This window comes from Sceloporus occidentalis, unplaced genomic scaffold (genome assembly GCF_023333645.1).
Source record: "Sceloporus occidentalis isolate IW3139 unplaced genomic scaffold, rSceOcc1.0.p SCAF_5, whole genome shotgun sequence".
NCBI lineage: Eukaryota > Metazoa > Chordata > Lepidosauria > Squamata > Phrynosomatidae > Sceloporus > Sceloporus occidentalis.
In genome coordinates, this window is record NW_028316985.1 from 62,401,320 (window position 1) to 62,422,611 (window position 21,292).

Consider the following 21,292-nt stretch of genomic DNA (forward strand, 5'->3'; position numbering starts at 1 on the left):
TGTTGTTGTTTTCAGTGTTCCTAACCAGCTCCCCCAGCATGTTAAAAAGGTATACCTCTCTAACGCTAGCCACCAAAATGGAAATCATAAGAAAAGCTGAGGCTTCTGAAAGAAAAAAATCATGATCCCTGGACACATTTTGGAAAAAGCTTTCAAGAGGCCTCCTGAAGATTTGAAATTGTTTTGTTTACATATGCAAGACTTACCACACCTGGTTGTATGTTTTCTTTAATATGCATATTATCACTTTTTTGAATAAGACATTTCCTGAAACATGTTGATAAGCTCTTCATTTTGTGGTGTATGAACTTATCTCTATTCTTTTCACCTCTAGTACCAAATTTTCTGTTAAAGAAATAAGGCCCAGGAACACATTTACTTTGTTAACTAAGTTATACCTGTATTTATTTATTCAACTTATTTACCACATTTCTGGCCAGAACTCATTCATGGAGGATAAGGCTATCAAAAAGTACTAGCCATAATGGCTACATATTACCGCAAGTATCAGAACCATCATGTCTCTATACAGTAGCTGCTGGAGAACCTAAATGTGATGGTGTTATTAGCTATATTTCCCAAGAAGTGTAAGAAGAGAACTTTTATCATGGCAACTCAACCATGCAGAATAGTAATTATACCTGCTGGGAGAATTTAACTCAGTGGTGTAATAACAAAGCAATCATTAGTCTTCTAACAGGATATTTGCAATACCTTTTTATCTCTGTAAGACTAACAGGTTCTTTGCTGAATTAGAGCCATGATTATATTCCCATCTTAATAGAGAGCTTTTAACAGTTTGGATATAAAATCTAGTCTGATTTCAGATATGGCAGCGCTACTTATAGCAGAATTAATAAAATATGTAAATGTTAATATACCATTTTCTTCCTATTGAGGCAACATGTAAGTAAATGATGCCTGAGTGCCAGAAGAGATATTTCAAAGCACAATGAACGTGATGGAGTTTTATGACCAAATAGATACTTGATGTCTTTTCTGAATGCATTTCTGTTGTGAGAAGCTATGGAGTTTATCACACTGGGCACTTACCGCTGCCCAAACGTTGCTGAAGTGTTACCCAAATGTTTCAGAAGCACCGGAGGTAGGATCACCCGTCGTGCTTCTGAAACATCATAGAGGCTTCCCACTTTCCTTCCATCATGGAAGCATTTGTGGGGAAGCCTCAGAAAAGCCATTTTTATTAACGGGATCTTTTGTTAATAAAAATGGCTTTTCTGAGGCTTCCCCACAAATGCTTCCATGACAGAAGGAAAGCGGGAGGCCTCTATGATGTTTCAGAAGTGCAACGGGTGATCCCACCTCCAGTGCTTCTGAAACACTGGGTAATGCTTCAGCAACGTTTGGGCAGTGGTAAGTGATAAACTTCTAGTAAGCCATGGAGTGTAAAACTATCTGTCAGACAGCTTGACTGATGCAGTTGTCTTACATCAATTTAGACAGAAGTACATTGATTTTAGAGATAGTAAGGCCAAATCTATGTATACAGGAGTGAAGTGAGTCAGAGACCTGAGGCAGAAGAATAGTCTAGCCCTCTTTTGATAACTTTCCCATGTAAAAAAATAGATGAACAATCCCAGCCTTCCACCAAAACTTTTCATGCAAGACACTAAGGAGGAAGGTTCTTACCCACTTTGCTGCAATGCTAGTTATCTACTTGAAGAGATTTTTTTAAACAAAGCAAACAAACAAAAGTAGCATACCATTATATAGTATATAATTAATACACACCTACAACCTGGACAGGTACTGAGTTTACTATTTTGCTCCTTTTCTTTTATTCTATTACACATGTGACATACCCTCCAACTGTCCCAGTTTGGAAGGGACAGTCTGATTAATCTTTGGTAATTCCACTTTTTCAACTACTCTCAAAATGTCCCAATTACTCTCTCTTCCATCTATTTCTCTCCTTTGTTTTTGGCTTACTCCAGTTTGTGCAAACTGAGTTCAAAGTGCAAAAGTCAGTTGTACTCAGTTAAGGAAGAAATGAGAGAATAGGAAGAAAAGGAATCTTTGCCTTCCCTGCAGACTGAGGCAAAAGCAAACTGCTGCAGCCTCAAATGGGTCATGTATGCTTCCTGATTAATAACTTATTGCTTGGCCACATGTGTCCTGCCTTTTAATCTGTGAAATAGCAAAGGTATGATCTGATGGACGGAGGGGCTGTACAAACAGCCCTGAAGGAGCGGCTTCCAGCTGCCTTCTCTTCAGCCAGATTGGGGCCACGGCAACCTCACGCCACGGACCTGATCCAGCCTTCCAAAGGTGCAAAAAGGAGCTGCAAAAAGTGGGTCCTTTTTGTACCCTTGAAAGGGTGGCATAGCCATTGCAGCGTGGCTATATGGTGCCCCTTCAGCACTGAATCTTCTCAATGTAGCCCCAGAGGTGTGTCATGATGCCACATGCCATCTGGAGTGGCGTGTGGCATCAGGGCACCCAAGGGGCAGAGTCAGGTATGCATCATCAGGACACTGAGTCCTGTCTCTGCCTCCAGGCTGGCCTTTTGGGCCAGTCTCTACTGAGGGCAAGAAATTCATATTTGAAGTAACTCTCCTTTGTGCCACAACATACCTCCTGCTTTTCAACAAAGATCTCAAGTTGTGGGAAAATTTGCAACTTTCTTAATGGCACTAGGCAAAGTTCATGATAGATTCAGGGAAATATAAAAGACCACAGAAGAGAAGACAGACTAAGAACTTTATCACAGTGGACGAATCCCAGGCAAAAACTAAATTTAAAAGTAGAAAACACAAATGTGGGATGTTTTTCAGAAGACATTTGCCAGAAAGAGAAATAATGCAAAAACAACCTGAACGGAAAGTCAACAAAAATTACTCCTTTTTATTTTTGGGAAATTCTGAAAGTAAAAAGGGGTCATTTTTGTCAATTTTCCATTTGGGTTATTTTTGTGTTATTTCTCTTTCAAGCAAACATGTCTAAAAACATCTCTCATTTGTGTGTGTTTTCTGAATTTTAAAATCCCATTTCTGCAGGGGATTTAAACAATTTGTATCCATGTGACAAAGCATGAATTTCATCATCATTTATTTATTCATCGTTTCAAAGTGATCTATGTTTCATTGATTTTCTGTTTTTGCAACATATTGGTTATCTCCCAACTACTGTTTGGATAGATAAGAGAGATTACCTTAATGTGGCATGATCAAAATCGCAGCCTAACACAATAATATGAACACAACAGATTATTTAAAAAGCTGAAAATAATAAAATATGGTGCCATTTAATTATAGAAAGGTCTTCCATTTGTTCATTTCTGATGAAAAATATTTCTTATCAAATATTTGCAAAGCCAACATTGTTCTGTATCTGACCAGGCTCCCCTTGTGTTGACGGAAAAAACAGCAAATGCATGTGACAATGTGCCACACAGGCTGTCTCTCATGCTGCAATAATTGCACAAGTTACAGTAATTTCAGGCAGCAATATAGAATTAACCAGATAAATTTACTTTGGTTGCTTCCTATCTCAGAAGGGCTCTATATGCAGGTGTGTTTTGCTGAGGGAACATCCACAGACATCAAAAGCAGAAATAAAACAGCCAGGAAAATCTTATCGGGTATTTACTTTTTAAGGGAAAGGACTGTTGCTTTTTACAGATTGTGAAAGTAAGCATGGCCAGTGGCAGCTCTGGACAACTTAAAGACATTAGTCCAGGGATCAGAATTCTGTGACCCTTCAGATGTTGTTGAACATCTCCTAACACGCCTCACCAATGATTATGAGCCCTAGGGCTGCTGAGAAGTTTGCACTTCAGATCTCAAAATCAACCAGACAGAACAATGAGTTGTAGTCAAAACAATTAAGTAACCATCTCATTTCCTTTGCTTTAACAGCTGCCCTGCAAGATCTCTCCCTCTGAGAGATTCCATGTACACCCTAACAACTATCCCAACAAGGGGAGACTGGATGAGCAGCATCTGTCACAAATGCGAATTGGTGGCAGGCTATTTTGGGCTTGCCAAGTCTACCAAATGCAGCACCAACAAATCTAGTTAGGTCAGGAGTCATTCTGTCAAATTAAAATAAAACTCTACATCAGCTATGATTGTGCAAGTCATATTTGACTCCTAGGATTTCTCAAAATCTGCATCTTGTTATACAAAACATGAGCTGAACTGTTGAATCAAGTTATCATCTGAAAGGTTCCTGAAATATAGGTGACAGATTCTGAAATTATGAAGGAAATGCACACAGAGAGACACCCACCCACACTAGTTTAATTAATGGAGGAAGGCAAAAGAGCAGTTTAGCTTCTGTCTATACAAGGGAGGAGTCTAGGAATCAGGAAAAAGTGGGTGTAGATTTACTTTCATGCTGTTCTCATCGTTGCTTTCTCACACAGTTGTGTGGATTATTGTCAAAACTGCAGAAGAGGACCAAAGACAAATGGAGAGTTTAAAAGATGGTTTGGAACGCACTCTCATGTGCTACAGAGAATTCCACCATTTTTAAACAAGGTAAGAAGATACAATTACTCTAATTAAACCAGTTTTGAAGTATTCTGAGTGGATGTCTGTAACAGAATATAGGGTATATAAAAATGGATAAACTAATCCGAGTTTTAAGTCATACAAAACTGAGAACTACATGGAGTGCTTCCCCACTCTGTGAATTTTGTGTTTTATTACCTAATTTAAGTATTTTAGTACAAGAAGTATTTTCAAGCAGCTGTTCTTGAATTAGTATAAATGCCAATCTCATCAATTTATTTTACCTTGACATTAAGCATCAATATAAAATGTTACATTTCTACTGACATAGTTCATTACATGTCAGTGAAATATTAATTGTGCATAAAAAGAGGCATTTGTTAATAACCAAAGGGTAAAGTATTAATTTGCTGTATTCAAAGTCAAGTGAACAACTCTCCCTTGCAAAATCAGTATTTCTATTTTATATTAAGATTGAAATACTTGAAAGACTGTAATTGTGAATTGTTATTTGTAATCTTTCCCATAACATCAGCCATGAGAAACAAAGAAACCATATAAACTTCCATCATTAAATTAGACTGTGGCATGATTGATCCAAAATGCAACCAAGTGAAGAAACAGAATTCACAAAGACAAGATGGATTAAAGTTGAAGACATAATAAGCAAAGCAGAATGTCTTAAACAGTATACAAGGTGTACAAATGTAGAAGATCTAAGAGACAAAATACTTTCAGCTTTGTGGAAATGGTGTTTGTAGGACAGCTTAACCTTTAGATGTGAAGATATATTTGTTTTGGCAAAAATTTAGTTTTAAAACATCTCAAGACCTAACTAAATATATAGCAAATACCTAGCCAATTGCAATCAATTGCTAAATCCAATTGGAGGAGATATTACATTGAGAATATTACCTGGTGTTTTTCTCAAAATGTGGATTAATGTGTTTTTAATTCATCGGTGTTTTAATTTTTTTTAATTTGGTTTATATCTCTTATTTCTCCTTAAATGGAGCTCAGAGCAGCGTACAATATAAATTAAAACAAAATAGCCAAAATGAATAGTAGTGCAAAAGTTTAAAAGGCAATAAACAATCAATCTAATAAATCAGTCCAGTAAAGTAAAAATGTAAAACAATTAAAAACACAAGAAAAGAGATTCCACATAAACATTAGGAAGAACTTCCTAACAGTAAGAGATGTTTGACAGTGAAAGACACTCCCCAGAGTGTGGTGGAGTCTCCTTCTTTGGAAGTCTTTAAACAGGCTGGATGGGCATCTCTCAGGAGTGCTTAGAATGTGTATATTGTTTTGGATATACACTCTGTATATGTGTATATTGCTCTGCATGGTAGGGGGTTAGACTGCATGGCCTTTCCAACTCTATGATTTTTCAAGCCGCACTTATCACCTTCAAAAGGCCTGTTTCAATGGAAAGGTTTTTGCCTGCTAGTGAAAAAACTGCTGAGAGGGGGCCAATTGAGCTGCTCTTGAGAGAGAGTTCCATTTGTTCAATTATGTTTTTTTTAATCATTTTTATTTTATTAAAATTTAAATTTAAATTAAAAAAATATATTTTTAAAAATCATTGAAAAATTAATTTTTAAAAATTATTTAAGTGGCTCTTTTTTGCGCCCTGCAAAGGGGCAATAGCTGTGGTGCCATGGCTTTACAGCACTCCTTCGGTACTGCATTGTGCGGGTGCAGTGTCAGAGGAGCACCGTGATACTGTGTGCCATGCGGTGCAACATATAGCATTACGCCAGCCTGGGGGTAGAACCGGGGCATGCGCCATGTAGATGCTATGCCCTGACTCCATCCCCAACCCGGCCAAAAATGTCAGTATACACATCCCTTTCCTCTTTGGTATACACGTATGTGAGATCCAGTGTGGTGCAGTGTTTTGAATGTTGGACTATGACACTGGATAACAAATATCCACTCAAACACGGAAACCAACTGAATGACACAAGGCAAGTCACACCCTCTCAGCCTCAGACAAAAGTAAACCCCCTCTGAAGAAATATTGCCAGGAAAACCCCATGATAGGTTCACCTTAGGGGTGCCATAGGTCAGAAACAACTTGAAGGCACAAACAACAAAAAAGAAGTACATAATTGCAGCCTGAATGTAACAGGTAAAAATGGCAGAATGTAGGAGTTGTAGCTTGCCTGAATTGCAGTAAGCTCTATTCAATATCATATCTTGTAAATGAACTATTTTAAATCATTTTTTCTAAAAAGGTATTTATTGCAATTCTTGTTTCAGTCGAAGTAGAGATAAATGGTGTGATATATACAGAGAGAGAGAGAGATGTATATTTTTTAATTAATAAGTTTTGTTCTGGGGGAAAAATAAGATTTAAATATATCATTATCATCATCTTCATCACAACCACCACCACCACCATCTCAGAGAATCCCCCACCCCCACCCCCACTATTGAAAGTACAGTAGTTCATCCCATAGTACAGTTTGAGTCTTCCTTATCCGGAATTCCAAAATCCGAAACATTCCAAAATCCAAAATCGTCCACATCAGTGGCAGAGATAGTGACACCTTTGTTTTCTGAAAGTTCAGTGTATATATATTTTGTTTCATGCCTCATAAAACTGCCTTAAGATTATCTTTATAAGGTGTATCCATAATATATATCTCATCTCCAAGATGTTTCATTATCCACATATAGTCAGCTCTCAGTATCCATGGGGGATCCAATCCAGAACACACACACACACACACCGCGAATACCAAAATCCGTGATTGGCAGTGTTGTTGGCAGTGATGAGTGCAGTGAGGGGGGAGACGCAACCTCTCCACTCCCCTCCCCCCCCCCCCCCGGAAATGGTACAACCTGGAAGAATGGTAGCTCTGCCATCCTCACTGTCACCTCTGCCACCTCACTTGGAGACCCCCTCCTCCACCTCCTGCTGGTCTCTTCTGCTGAGACTGGTTTCCTTGCCTTTCGACAGGAGGACAACATCACCAAGGGAGGCAGCTTCAGCAAGAGTGATGAGTAGGGCTGCCACCCTTCTTTCTTTCTTCCTTCCTCCCTCCCAAGGAGCTTTCTGCCAGGAGGGTGACACAGGAGCTCACCACTTCCACCACAGAGTGAGGAAGAACAGGCAAGTGGCTTCCAGGGTGCACCATCAGCTAGAGGGGAGCAGGTAGGTCAGGGCTCCCCCCATGCTCGCCACTTCCCTCCTGTCAGTCCGGTGGGAGTCCTGCAGCCCACCCACCCATCACTTTGTCCTCAATGGTGGTACACGTTGCCACTGGGGGAAATGAGGGCTTGCTGCTGTGGATACTCAAATCTGCCAATGGCAAGTATGCAGATACTGAAGGCAGACTGCACAAATATTCCAGAATCTGAAAAACTCCAAAATCCAAAACATTTCTAGTCCCAAGCATTTTGGATAAGAGAGACTTAATCTGCATAACATTCCCCATATTTCTACACTGCCTTCCTCCCAACCTGGCAGTGGCATTCCCACCCCTAATGTCACCTGGGGTGGGGGCGGAGCATCTGGGCAGGGGGCAGGGCCAGACAAGGGTGGGGCTTCTGGGGGCAGCAGCAAAAAGGGTGTGGTGCCCTTTGTCTGCTGCTGCAGATCATTCTCCTCATGAGATCACTTGGCCCTCTCCACTGCTGCAGCATCGTTCTCATGAGGAGAGCAGCGCTGTAGCAGCAAGGTCTGGAACGCTGTGCTGAGTCCTCTTTACCACTGTAGCATCTTTCTCCTCATGAGGAGAGCAGCACCATGGCAGCAAGGTCAAGAGAGGTGCAAAGGAGGGTGCACATGCCACTTGCCACTCCATACTCTGCAGTGGGGGGGATGACCCAACTGGGTGTCACTCCTTTTCTGGGGTTCACCCAGTGTGGACTGAACTCCTCGCACCCCCCCCCCCCCAGTGATGAAGCCAGTATAGAAAGCAGAGAAAATCACGTAAGATTAAAACCATATTAAAAGTTGTGATTAAAACAGTATTAAGCTATCATCAAAATTAAAAACCATCTTAAAAACATATAAAAGCCCTTTCCATGTAATACAATCAGTTCCCTTTAAGACTGATGTAATAAAAGATCCTTACTTTCCAATGAAAATAAAGGAAAGAGGGTGCCAGCTTAGCTTCTGTAGGAAAGGAATGCCAGAGTTTGAGGGCAGCTACTGTGAAGGCCCTTTCCCACACTACCACTAAACATGCTTGTGAAGGTTCTAGGATTGAGATAAGCAACTCTCCCCCCAAAAAAGCTCTCACACACCCATATGAGAGGATACAGTCCTTTAGCAGGCCTGGACATTATTTATCTATCTCACTTGCACTTTTAGTCTTTGTAAATCTTGAAAGCATCTGCATGACTTCTTTTTCCCTTTTCAGGCAAAGCCCATGGAAGGATACCAAACACCACTTGTATCCTTTTCTTCTGCAACACTTACAGTGGACTAGAATGGTACTGCTACATAGTGATTATGTTTTTCTCTTTAGTTCTGCTCCTAGGATTTCTGGGGAATACCTTCACGCTGCTCTACTATATATGCACTTGGAGATCTTGGACCAGTAGCTCTATCTTCTTGTTCAATTTGGCACTGTGTGATTTCACTTGGATTCTCTTGATTCCCTTTGCCGTCTACTACCATTTACATAAGCGAGCCACATACTCTACTCAATTATTCTGTCAATTCAAAAGAACGTTCTTTGCCATCAATATCTATGGCAGCATCTATTTTCTCACGCTCATCAGTTTTGACCGGTATGTAGGTGCTGCCCATCCCATCCGCTCTTTTAAAAGGTGGGATAAAAGCAAGGCTGCCTTTTGTGCCATGGCTGTATGGATTGTCATCCTGACAGAGTCCATTCCTGATGTTTATTATACCTTTGCTGTCCAAAGAGGAATGGGGTCTGTAGCTTGCCTCGACAACATTGGAGAGACTCTGTATTTTGTCATTCCATTCACAATTTTCAGACTTTTATTTGGCTTCCTTATACCAGTCCTAATCATCTTTACGTGCTATACCTTGACTCTCAAAGTGTTGCGGAAAATGACGAACCACCAGCAGAGAAGACAAAGAATTGTGAAGCCCCTGGTGTTGGTTTCAGCAGCCATGATTGTTTTTGCTGTGGCATTCATTCCCTATCATGTGATGATATTGGCAGTGCTGATCTACAGAATGAAGTACCAACTCAATGCTGACAATATACACTTGATATTTAGCATTTATAAGTTCACAGAAATCATCTGCAGTGTTAGCAGTTCCCTGAACCCCTTCATTTTTATGTTAGCCAGTAAGAAATTCCAAGAAAAGTTTAAAACCCTCCGGTGCTCATTTAAACAGAGGTGCCTTTGCTGTCAGTCACACCGAGTGAGGGATATTGCAACTGAACTGTGAGAGGTGCAGTCACAAATAGATAGAAGCTTGTAAAGTGTCTCCACACTATAAACAAAAGATAAATGCAACATCATAACCAATTTTACAATTGAGAAAAAAAATGGAAGAAAAAATAAAACCAGAAAAATCATAGAACCATAGCAGGACTGTGGGGCAGAGGTTCAGGGGTCCACTCAGAAGAATGACCAGCCCACTGCCAGAAGGAAAAACTCACTATAGGTTCCTTCAACAGGAATAGCATTTGGAAAAGTTATTCTCCCAGAATCCACCGGCTTCTGTGACATGTAGGGATATGTAGTTAAAAAAACAAACCAAAACAAACTTTTCCAGCCTCTGAATCCACATAACTATCAAATGATGTCAAGTGGTAAAGAATAATGGTGCAGAATCCGCCTGATAATTGTGTGAGTGGAAAGATTGATACTGAAAGAGATGGGGTGTCAGGCCCAGCAGGATACCGAGTTTGGAAATTCAAGCTTGAGAAGTTTAAACTAAGAAAACCTTTATTAAGAAACTATAGATCCAGTACAGTGATATTTATTGTCATAACTGACCAGCGACTGTGTAATTAAACTATCCACAATTTCAAATTTCAAGCAAGATTAAGTCTTCTTTATTATAATTAATAAACACATTTATCTTCTTCCCCATACCACTCCTTTTCTTTGCTGTTACAGCCATATACTTTTCACAGAAACTACCTTGAGCAGACTTGATTCAAGTTTGCTTCCCTTCCATTATTATCTCAGTACCTATGTCAGAGTTTACCATTTCTAAATAATACTATTTCTACTATATAATCCTTCACTATACAGTGCACCCGCATCATACGCGAGTGCGCTTTGTTTGGCTTTCAGCATATACTGAAAGCTGCGCTGGGAGAAGAGGCGGCACATCCCATAAGGAATAATGGGGCTCGCGACCATGGCGCACGTGCACAGCCACGCCACCTCATGCATGAGCCCCATTCATTTAAATGGAGCTCGAGCATAGGTGGAATTCCCTTTATAAGGGGGAGTCCAGAATGGATCCCCCGAGTAAAGGAAGGGCAGACTGTATAACCTGACATATTTTGACAGGACAAGAGTATATGAGCATAAGAGTATAAGAGCATCAGCTTCGGCTAATACACCAGCTACAATCCTTCCTGGAGCTGCGGGACCTAGAAATAGTGGTACACGTGCTAGTAACCTCACAACTTGACTTCTCCAATGCACTCTGCATGAGGCTACCCTTGTGCCCAGTTCAGAAACTTCAATTAGTTCAAAATATGGCAGCCAGGTTGGTCACCGAAAATCTAGAGGTAACCACATAACACCGGTCTTACAATCTCTTCACTGGCTGCCTATTAGTTTCCGGGCACAGTACAAGGTGTTGGTAATAACCTTTAAAGCCCTTCATGGCTTGGGTCCAGCTTACTTGAAGGAATGCCTCCTTCCATAAAATCCACCTCACACACTCAGGTCCTCTAGGAAGCATTTGCCGCAGTCAATGAAGATCAGGATGGCTGCAGTTACCCAGAGGACCTTCTCATCTGCCACTCCAAAATGATGGAATGGCCTGCCAGAAGTGATCTGACATATCACCAACCTTGACGGTTTCAAAAAAGCCATCAAGGCAGTTCTCTTCTTGCAGGCCTTCCCTGATTGATTGACCCAGCTCCACAGATATGGATTACCCAATGTCTGCCCCAAGATGTTTCACCCAGTTGTGGCTATTTTAATTTGATTTAACTGTTTTGTTTTGTTTTTCTTTTTGTAATTATGTGGATTAGTTTAAGAATGGGGGATAAGGGGATTTATGTATGTATTTATGTATTTTATTTATGCATCTTATGTTGTAACCCGCCTCGATCCTTTCAAAGAGGTGAGATATAAATTAAACTACTACTATTATTATTATTATTATTATTATTATCATCATCATCATCATCATCATCATCATCATCATTATCATTTATATGCAACTCCTGACACAATGACAATATTCTAGGGCAGTACTACTCAAAGTAGTGGTCCATGGACTGAGGTCAGTCCAGAAGCCATCAGATTTCTTCCAGGTAAGAAAGAAACAGTTGTAGCCAATATTCACAAATATGGTACTGGTCCCTGAAACACTGGAAGGAGAAGACTAACTACTTGTACTCCACACCACATAGTTTAAGAAGCACTCATCTAGTAAATCTTATGAATATTCTAGATATCCAGAAATGATACCAAATTTATATACTGCCCTATTATAGTCTAGGTTACCAAGAGTGCCTTCAGCCTTATTGGAAAAGTTACTTCTGGCTATAACTCGCAAAATCCCCTAGACATCATGGCAATCCGAGAAATAACTTTTCTAAGCTCTGCTTTTTAGACAAGGGTGTTTTACTGCTTGTTTAGGCAGATTTTTTTTCTGAAGCCATCAAAGAGCACCCCAAAGTCTTCCCAAATTTTAGTTTATCTTACATGGCAGGATCAGCAGCTGATTTGAGAAAGGACTCCAGATCATCACATACAAGCCTCACATAACCATTTGGATCCTGGCCTTTCTTAATAATTAACATACTTGTGATCAGTTACTATTTTTAAAATGAATCACTGGAGGGCTTCTTGAGGAAAAACAGCTGGATATTTATTTGTACAGTTCAGCTATCACTGAGTTTCCACAGCTTTGCCATTGCTTACTGTAAAAAGAAATATAATTGACCAGAATTGGATTCACTTCTCTCTGCAAACACCTCCCACACAGCCTATATATGTACATCAAAAAAGGAAACAAACATCTTTAAAAAAAAAAAAAGCCAAACTACAGAAATAACTGGTTTTGTTTTTGTTTTTGTTTTTTGTTTTTTCTGTGTTTTGGCTTCCTAGAGTTTTCTCCAAGCCTAGCTATGGAAAAGAAACTTCTTTTTTTTATCAAGGTATTTTTGGTATTGAGATTTTAAAAAGGCAAATTAAAGTTTTATACTACACTATGTAAATTCTTTACAGAAAGATCACTGGTTCCACCAGCAAAAAAAACATATTATTTGTTAAATATATTAATTCCAAGAAGGGAGATTACAACAGAAGTAGATGGCACAAATTTTTATAAAGGACTTTCGGTTTGAAGAACTACTCTGTGGTCAGTTTTATTACAGTGGCTACTGTGTACCCAAACAAAGTAAAAAATCCAGCATGCAATTTAGCAATTAAACTAGAGCATAAGCTTGGAATCTGACAGAGAGTCAAACCAAGTGTTTGGAAAACTTAGTTTTCAGGACTACACTTTTTCCTAACCTTGTTGAGTAAGAGGCTCTGAGAGTTGTGTGGTTCAAAATCATCATCATCGTCATCATCATCATCACCACCACCACCACCACAGGAGAAACAAAGACCTATTGTTTGGTTTATGATCCAATCAGCTAAGGTCTATCTGTCAAGTCTAGGCAAGTGCTCACACGTGCCAGCCAGGACCTACAGTTTAGGCTAGATTTGTATGTGGATCCGATACTCCTTCCACATAAGGAAGAGGAGTGTTTGGTTCTTTATATCAAATTTGTTATTGAAATGACTGGACTGGATGTAGGCACCAATTTGCAATGTGACCCATACTGCCATCATATGCCTCATAGAACACAGTCTGTAAGATGTACTAACATAAGACACATAAACTACTCACACTCCAGCATACAAAACTAAGTTCAGTTGTACGAATATTGGTGACATCTACATTTGCAACAATTGCTTTTTTGGACTGTTGTTCCAGAATCTCCCTGTCAGTATACCCGTGCTGCCTGAGAGATTCAGGGAGTTATAGTCCAAAAAGTACCTTTCCCAAGTTGTGGTTAGCACAGAAAACTTTAGTAACAAAACTATAAAATTATAGGAACACTTAACATCTTTAGCTGTCTAGAGAGTTGGGGGCTCCTCTACAGTAACATATAATTTTAGGGGTCAGATTCCATTATTAAATATGTATTTATTCACACAAGATTGTGCACCAACATAAGAAAAGAGATCTAATCCATTCCTGCACCTTGGCAACCCATGTTATCATTCCTTCACCACTTTGAATCTAGTAGGTCATCCCTGCCAGCTAACAATGCATTAGGCCCATTCCCCTTTGGTTCATACTCCCTGGCAGCAGCACTTGTCCAAACTATGAATCCCAAGAGACCTATCAATTTCTTAGAGTCCACCAATCTCCTTTCTGGCAGTTTCAGAATCCCACCCCAAGGTCAGCTGAAGCACAGATAAAAGGAATCCCCATCTATCATTGTGTAGCAAGAAAGGAAAAATACTTGGGGTAAAGTCAACTGAATCTAAGATGGAAAAGATCCTGAAAAGGAAAGACACAAGAATAGGATTGCCAACCAGTTACCCATCATGACTCCTGTAGATTGGTTTGCAGCTTGACAAACTTGGGGGATAGCTTATGCAGTAGGCCATTTGCTACCATGTTTGTCAGGAGAAGCTGAAACTCTGTGCACTTTCCTCGTGTGATGACCCATCAAATTAAATGTGGATACTTCTGAAGGGAGAATCTTCAGGTCCTGAACCACTCTAACTGGCCACTTAATTCTCCTGAGCTAGGAAGGAATAAAAAGCTTCTTGTTCTAGTAGAGCCTTGATTGAACTACATGCACAACAAATTTTCTTCAGCTTTGGCGTGTTTCTGTGTTCTTTGGTCACATTTCTGGCTTCTTCCTTGAGTTTGTCAGTCATGACCTCTCAACTTTCTCCACAAAGTTCCTGAATCCTGGTTCCTAGCTCACCTCAGATGAGTGGCAGTTGGGGGCTCCTAAGTCAGTGGAGCAGTGAATCCACTCCAGGTTTTATTCTGTACTTTGAAGTATCCAAGGTGCTGAATTCTACCACCAAACTAGGTCTGGCAACTTGGACAGCACCTTTAAAGATAGATCTAAAAGCTGTGGTGGATTTGATATGCCACTGACATGGAAGCCTCCAGCCTCCACTGTCTCAGGCTGCTGACCACCCAGATTTGCTTGTTATTTGTACTTCTTATTAGAATGTTAATAAAAGTGCAGCCTTGGGAGTATATGTGGCAAACAGGGTCATTTTTTGCAGCCTTAAACATCCAAACACCCAGAGCCACTTTAACGGATCAAGACTGAAATCTTCTTGGAAGCCAAGATGATCAAATTGAGGCTGTTGTACTTTGGCCACATCACAAGAAGTCATAGCTCATTAGAAAAGAAAATAATGCTAGGAAAGGTAGCAGGTAGTAGAAAGAGGAAGACCACATGCCAGATGGATAGACCCAGGTAGGGACTGAATGTGCAGGACCTATGCAGAGCAGCGGCGGGAACGGACTCTTGGAGATGTGTGTCTCATCCACAGAGTTGCCATGAGTCATGTTTGACTCAAGGATAGTTAACAACAACCATGATGATGGTGATGAGGATGCCAGGTACAAACATATTAAACAGTTTGCAGAGATAACTCTGCACCTTAATTTTTTTATTAAAAAAAACATGTTTCAAAAGCAGCCTGGGTTTTTTTTTTTGGGGGGGGGGGGGGTTTGGAGGGGGGGCATTTTTGGAAGCCAATGAATCTTACAGTTGGTCCTGGGACAGAAAATTGACCCCCAGACCTCATCCCTCCACCACTGTTGCCTACTGTTGCCTGGACTGAGTTGGGGTCTTCCTGCAAGGCATTCATATTTGTGGTAGTGTGACATGACAGGGTACTAAACTAGCCTATAAAGTGTTCTATCATAGTGTGTGTGTGTGTATAAAATAAATTTCACACCCCATTCCCCTCCGCCCCCAAAGAAGAAAATGAAAGTGACATTTCATGTGCCAGGTCTGGGGCTGGCAAAAATTTCCATCACTGTGGAACACATTTGCCTCCTTGCTGTAGATGGAACGGGTACACCATGTTCCATTAGTGTAATCCTTACACCCATGTTTCCTGCATTCCACACATGTCTTACCCTGTTTTAGCCACTTTGCTAATATATCTTACCAGAGCAGTTTTGTTGCTATTTCTATCATGGCAGTAGGGTATTAGCTGTCTTTTGCCAGATCCTACGGCTGAAGCTTGGGGAAATGTTTCAGACCAGGGTCTGAGTTCCAATATGGGGAGGTCTTGGAAACTACATACCAGTACTAGGTGGAACTATAGTCAGAGGAATGACCAAAGCAAAGTCCATTTTTGATATGGTCATAACAAAACACATATAAAGTATATCTGAATTCAATGAATTAATTAGGAGTAAGTCTCAGTACAACAGGCTGAAATGGAGAGCAAAAGCTTCCTAGGCTTTAAATAGATTCTTATATTTGATCACTGACTGGAGATAAAAGCTTGTGGATTGGATGGGGAAGAGCTGCAGGATGCTCTTAGCAGCCGCTTATTCCTCCTTTAGCCCTTCAACGAACAGCTCGTCGATATAGGAATGCACCCTTTCTTCCTCTTTAATTGGTTTTCCAGATGCTGAACAAGCCAGGTGTTTCATTGCACTAGCTCACACAGGACACTTGAGTAAACAGGTGCCCAGCTGCACACAATGAAGCTCAACAGTGCTTGGCAAACCATGTTCTCTGCTGCAACCCCTTAGACAATGTTCTGCAGAAATAAAATCAATGTTTTAAGAAAAATGGATGTTTACTCAGTGACATCAATCACATTCTGATGTCACTCTGATTAACTTGTTTCAGTACAGATTCAAAGGCATCCAACATCTGTTCCTATTTACCTAGCCATAGTTGAATTGGTAAATATGGTTTAAGCATTACATTACATAATATCACTCATTCCTGTTTGATTTGACACATCCAGATAGTGTGGAATGAGCTCATACCATATTTTTGCAACACAAGGGAACAATTAACCACTGAAATCAACAGGGAATGTCAGTATAGCATCAAATTAAGACATATGCTACAAAATATGTGTCATCATTTGCATGTATTCTTAGAAGAATGTGTATGAATGCACAGAATTTTTAGGGCAAACATGAAATTCCTCAAGATAAGCCTAACAAGATGGCATGTGCTAGTTGAGATGTTTTAATTAAAAGTGCTATCCAATTGTTTGCTATGAATGTTAATAAATAAATAAATATACTGTCCTATTTATGTTTACTTGGAAGTAAGTACCATTGTGTTCAGTGCAGCTTACACTCGTGTAAATGTGCAAAGGATGACAGTGTGCCCATTTACCTGGAAATAAACTCCACTGAACACAATGGGACTAACTGTTGTTTCTTGATTTCATTTAAGAAAGTTAGTTTAAATTATTTACATGAATGACACAAAGCTTTGAATTAAATCAGATATTTTAATCCACTGTCCATTTACATTCTTTACTACATAATATCAAGAAAGGTCAAAGGAGGACAGCATGCTCAGCTCCATGCTGCAGAAAGTGGTACTGCAGTTTGCAAGACATCTTGTCATCCCATAGGGTTATCCAGAGCTTAGAATAGTTACTTTTTTGGATACCACTTCCAGAATCCTTAGCCAACATGACTCCTGGGCTAGGGGATTGTGGTAACTATGGTCCAAAAATCTTTCCCAAGCTCTCAATTAATCACCCAAATATCTTTTTAACAAGTTTCATGAAGATATCTCTTTTCAGCATCAATCAGATGTCCCTATCAGCACCTGTTAGCCCCAGCTAGAGTAGGCCCATTGAATCAATGGGAACCTGGTCAGTCTGCATCTGCACTGCAGAAATCATGCTGTTTGATACTGTTTTAACTGCTATGGTTTAATGCTATGGAATTCTGGTACTTTTGTGAGATATTTAGCCTTCTAGGCCAGAGAGCTCTGGTGGCACAACAAACTATGGGATTCTATTGGATGGAGCCATGACAATTAAAACGGTGTCAAAATGCATTAATTCTGCAATGTGGCAGCAGCCTAAATCAATACTGGTGTAATTTTACACTGATTCAATTGCTTTAGTTTCATTGGGAGCTTTCTTCCTTTTCAAGCACCATAGCATGAGTTAGTCCCAAAGTAGATACTACAGGCTCCATAAACCCGGATCCTGTTATAAGAGGACATTATCACAACACTCCAAGCAGTTGAAATATATTTCCAATTCCAAGTGTTCTCAGCAGGAGAGTGTTAAATTATATATATCCACTTTCACCACTACTAGTATCTTCAGTATCAATGACATAATGAGGACACCAAAAGATAAGGAACCCAGCCTTTATATAGGAACATAACTTGGAAAATCTAATTCTGGGCATAGTGACTTGGACATTCTGGAAACTGTAGCACCAAAAGTTACTTTTTCAAGCTCTGCATAAGAGTGGGCTATTGGCCTAGACCTCCAAGAGGTCTGCAAACCATTATTGCCAGTCTCCAGACAAATTGCCTTACAACAGTGCTTCCCAAACTGGGGTCCCAGATGTCACTGGACAAGTCTCAGAAGCGTGTGGAAGTTGTAGATCAAAAACATACTGGGATTCAACTGTCCAAGATCAATGTGATAGAGGAATGTCAAACTATTCACCTAGCTGTTCAGCTCTTTAAGAGACTACTGTAAGTAAGAGGAAGTAGTAGGGCCCAATGAAGCATCATTCTAGCCTATTAATACTAAAAATATAGACAGTCCTGTGTTGACTCAGCAAGCTCACTGCTAGGAAAAAGACAGTATGGACTACCAATATCCTATTGATATAGGTGGTATCATCATAACTGGATGGTATGCAGGAACTTGCCATAGTTCACTGACAAAAGGTACATCAAAAGGTCAAAAACGCACAGATTGTATTTTATTGTAAAGCAAAGTCAAACAAAATAAGATATATCAATCCATCAAAATCATGAAACAGTATATCAAACATCATTTTAAAAGAACATTCATTTATAGGGTTTTTTGTTTATTTATTACTCTGACCTGACTTCTAGAAAAAATGTTAAGCTTCCATATCCTACTGATTGAATACAATGACTGGTTAATAATCCAAATGCAACATAAACATATATATTTCATTTGGTCACAATAAACATCACATAATGGTGTGCAAATATGTAAACTCACCAGCATTCTTTTTCTGATGTGAGAGGGAGGGAGGGAAGGGGGGGAACTATGTTGGTAAAGAATATGAGATGTGTCCTAGCCTTCATTAGTATTAAAAAGCAATTGCATTGCATTATAATTGCTTAGAGCCTTTTCCAACCAGGTGGTCTCCAGAGTTGAGTTTGCAGTTCCTTTCATCCCCACCCAGTGACCATGCCACCTCTGTTTGATTGCATTCCAAACCATCACATTGGAGAAGAAGGATGTAGCATAGGGATGGGAATTGTATAGTCCTTCAGATGTTGTTCAACTGCAGCTCTCAGCATTGCTAACCCACATAGCCAATAGTGAAGAATGCCTGTAGTTCCAGATCAGCAAGTTCTGGAGGGCCACACAATTTCCACTTCTAGTTTAGAGCAAGGAGTGGGGATCCCTTGGCTCTCCTGATACTTTTGACTCAAATTGTCAGAAGGCTCTATCAGTGGTAAAGTACAGTCAGCCTTCCGCTTTCACGGGAGATCCGTTCCAGACCTCCCCCCTTGGAAAATGGAGACTCATCTATATTCAAGCCCCATAGGCTTGAATGGAGCGTGTGCCCACAAGCACATGCTCACAAGTGCAGGGGGCGAACCATGGGGGGGACACCCCATTGAAGATAACAGAGGTTGCTCTCAAGACCAAAGAAAGTTGTCTTTCTTAAGTCCAAGGAAGCTCACATCCAATTTGTAGAATTCAGAAGTGTTACCTTTTTGGACTACAATGCCCAGAATCCCCCAGCCAGCATTTCATATTTAACACTCCATTAATTTTTTGTTTCTTCCTATGCTCCTTTTGCAAGACCCACAAAGATTATTATCCCAGAGCTATTTCTGGAGGGAGAATTGAAATGGCTGCAAATATAAGTTCATTTCTACCTTTCTCCTCCTGCAATCTGAAACGAATGCCCAGAAATTGTCCTTCCATGACCTAGATCTGTCACCAGCTGAACATTCTGAATGGCAGTTACAACATCAATGATGCTCTACTGACATTACAATTTTTATGATTGAACATCCACACTTCATAGACACTTTTTTCTCCTAAAAAGTCTTCTCTACGTATTATTTATATTGGTCTTGAAAAATAATGCAACAGCTGAGAAAAGCAGTATCAAAAACCCACAGGCTGTTTATGTAGAGACAAGCCAAGCAGTTTCACTTTGCATTCTGAATCTGCCAACAATCTGAGTTAAATGTGTGCTGCAATTTTAACACATGCCTGATATTTACAGTTTTCAGACTTATTTAAAGGCTGACACAATATTTAAGGGGAAAGTGAACAAATGGTGGGACACGGGTGGGAGACTACAACCCTAAATAAATAAAATGTTATTTTAATGATATTTAAAAGAAAAGAAAAGACTGATCTCAAAATCTCCTTCTTCACCACTCCTTTTCAGCCTGGCTTACAGGACAGGGTCATTGTAAGGAAAGGGGGAGAACTCTATACGCCATCCTCAACAAATTGGCAGAAAGGTGAAATATAAATTTAACCAACCAAGAAATTAAAAAAAAGAAATTTCATTTTATTGAAATTTTTGTTGTAAAAAGCCACACAAAAACACTGACTGTGCTGATGCTCTTCTATTTGTAAATAAATTTGTTTGAGGCCTAACACATCAAATTTTCCCAGTTGGCTATTCTTAAACTTAAGTAGTAGATAGGAAGAGGAATCTTTAACCCTCCAGATGTTATGGACTATAATTCCCATATTGCCCTATCCTTGAACACTTCAGCTAAAGTACTTTCTGGGAGCTGAATATCTGCAGGAACAATCATTCTTCATCCTAGCAACAGGCATGCCTGTAATATTCCAGACTGAGTAAGGAAGTGCCAGCAAGTTCCCCCCTCCATGTCTGTCTCTCTTCTCCTGTCCAGTTTTTATTAAAATGAGAAAAGCACAAGAGGAGTTTCTGGAAACTGCTTCCTTTTTTATTTTTAAAAGGGTAATTGTACCATCCATGGTCTATGGTGCCAAGGTTTGCTTTTTCAACCAACTTTCAATACTTGGCCACAGCTGGAAGCTGATTATTCACATGCAGCAGCTGCTTGTCAATTCAGGTATTTATGACTATGGCAGTATTTAAAGCATTCAGTCATAGGCATCCTGCTAAAGGCATTAGCAAATTTTAGTGTTTACAGCCAAAAGGGCCCAAATATCTCACAACTATTTGTTGAAAATATGAAAGATTTCTTGACAGTGCAGTGCAGTGTTCAAACATTAAGCCTGAAGAAAGTAATCCAAAGCAAGGATGAGGCATGCATACCTTCTAAATGATCCAGATTGACAGGGACGGTACTGATTAATCCTCTGTCATTCCATTTTTTTAACTGCTCTTAAAATGTCCCAGTTTCTCTATCCTCCTGCTACTTACTTCAGTTGCTGCAAACTTAGTTCAGTGTGCAAAACTGGTTTAC

The 21,292-nt window shown here is 39.9% G+C and overlaps 2 protein-coding genes across 3 annotated transcripts in view; one reads left to right on the forward strand and one right to left on the reverse strand.

Annotated features, from left to right (window-relative positions):
- TMEM117 (transmembrane protein 117) overlaps nucleotides 1-21,292 on the reverse strand; it is a 297,239-nt gene that overhangs the window by 241,488 nt on the left and 34,459 nt on the right. The gene's annotated exons all lie outside the window — the stretch shown is intronic.
- LOC149312242 (P2Y purinoceptor 1-like) lies at nucleotides 4,448-9,864 on the forward strand. Its single transcript, XM_089526828.1, has 2 exons — nucleotides 4,448-4,502; nucleotides 8,855-9,864. The coding sequence occupies exons 1-2, from the start codon at nucleotides 4,448-4,450 to the stop codon at nucleotides 9,862-9,864; spliced, it is 1,065 nt and encodes a 354-aa protein (XP_089382954.1).

What these genes read in the sequence shown, in the direction of transcription:
- LOC149312242 (XM_089526828.1), top strand. Translation starts at nt 4,448, where the DNA reads ATGGTTTGGAACGCACTCTCATGTGCTACAGAGAATTCCACCATTTTT. An exon ending in TTCCACCATTTTTAAACAAG is followed by an intron (nt 4,503 to 8,854) that starts GTAAGAAGATAC and finishes TTCCCTTTTCAG; the next exon opens with GCAAAGCCCATGGAAGGATA.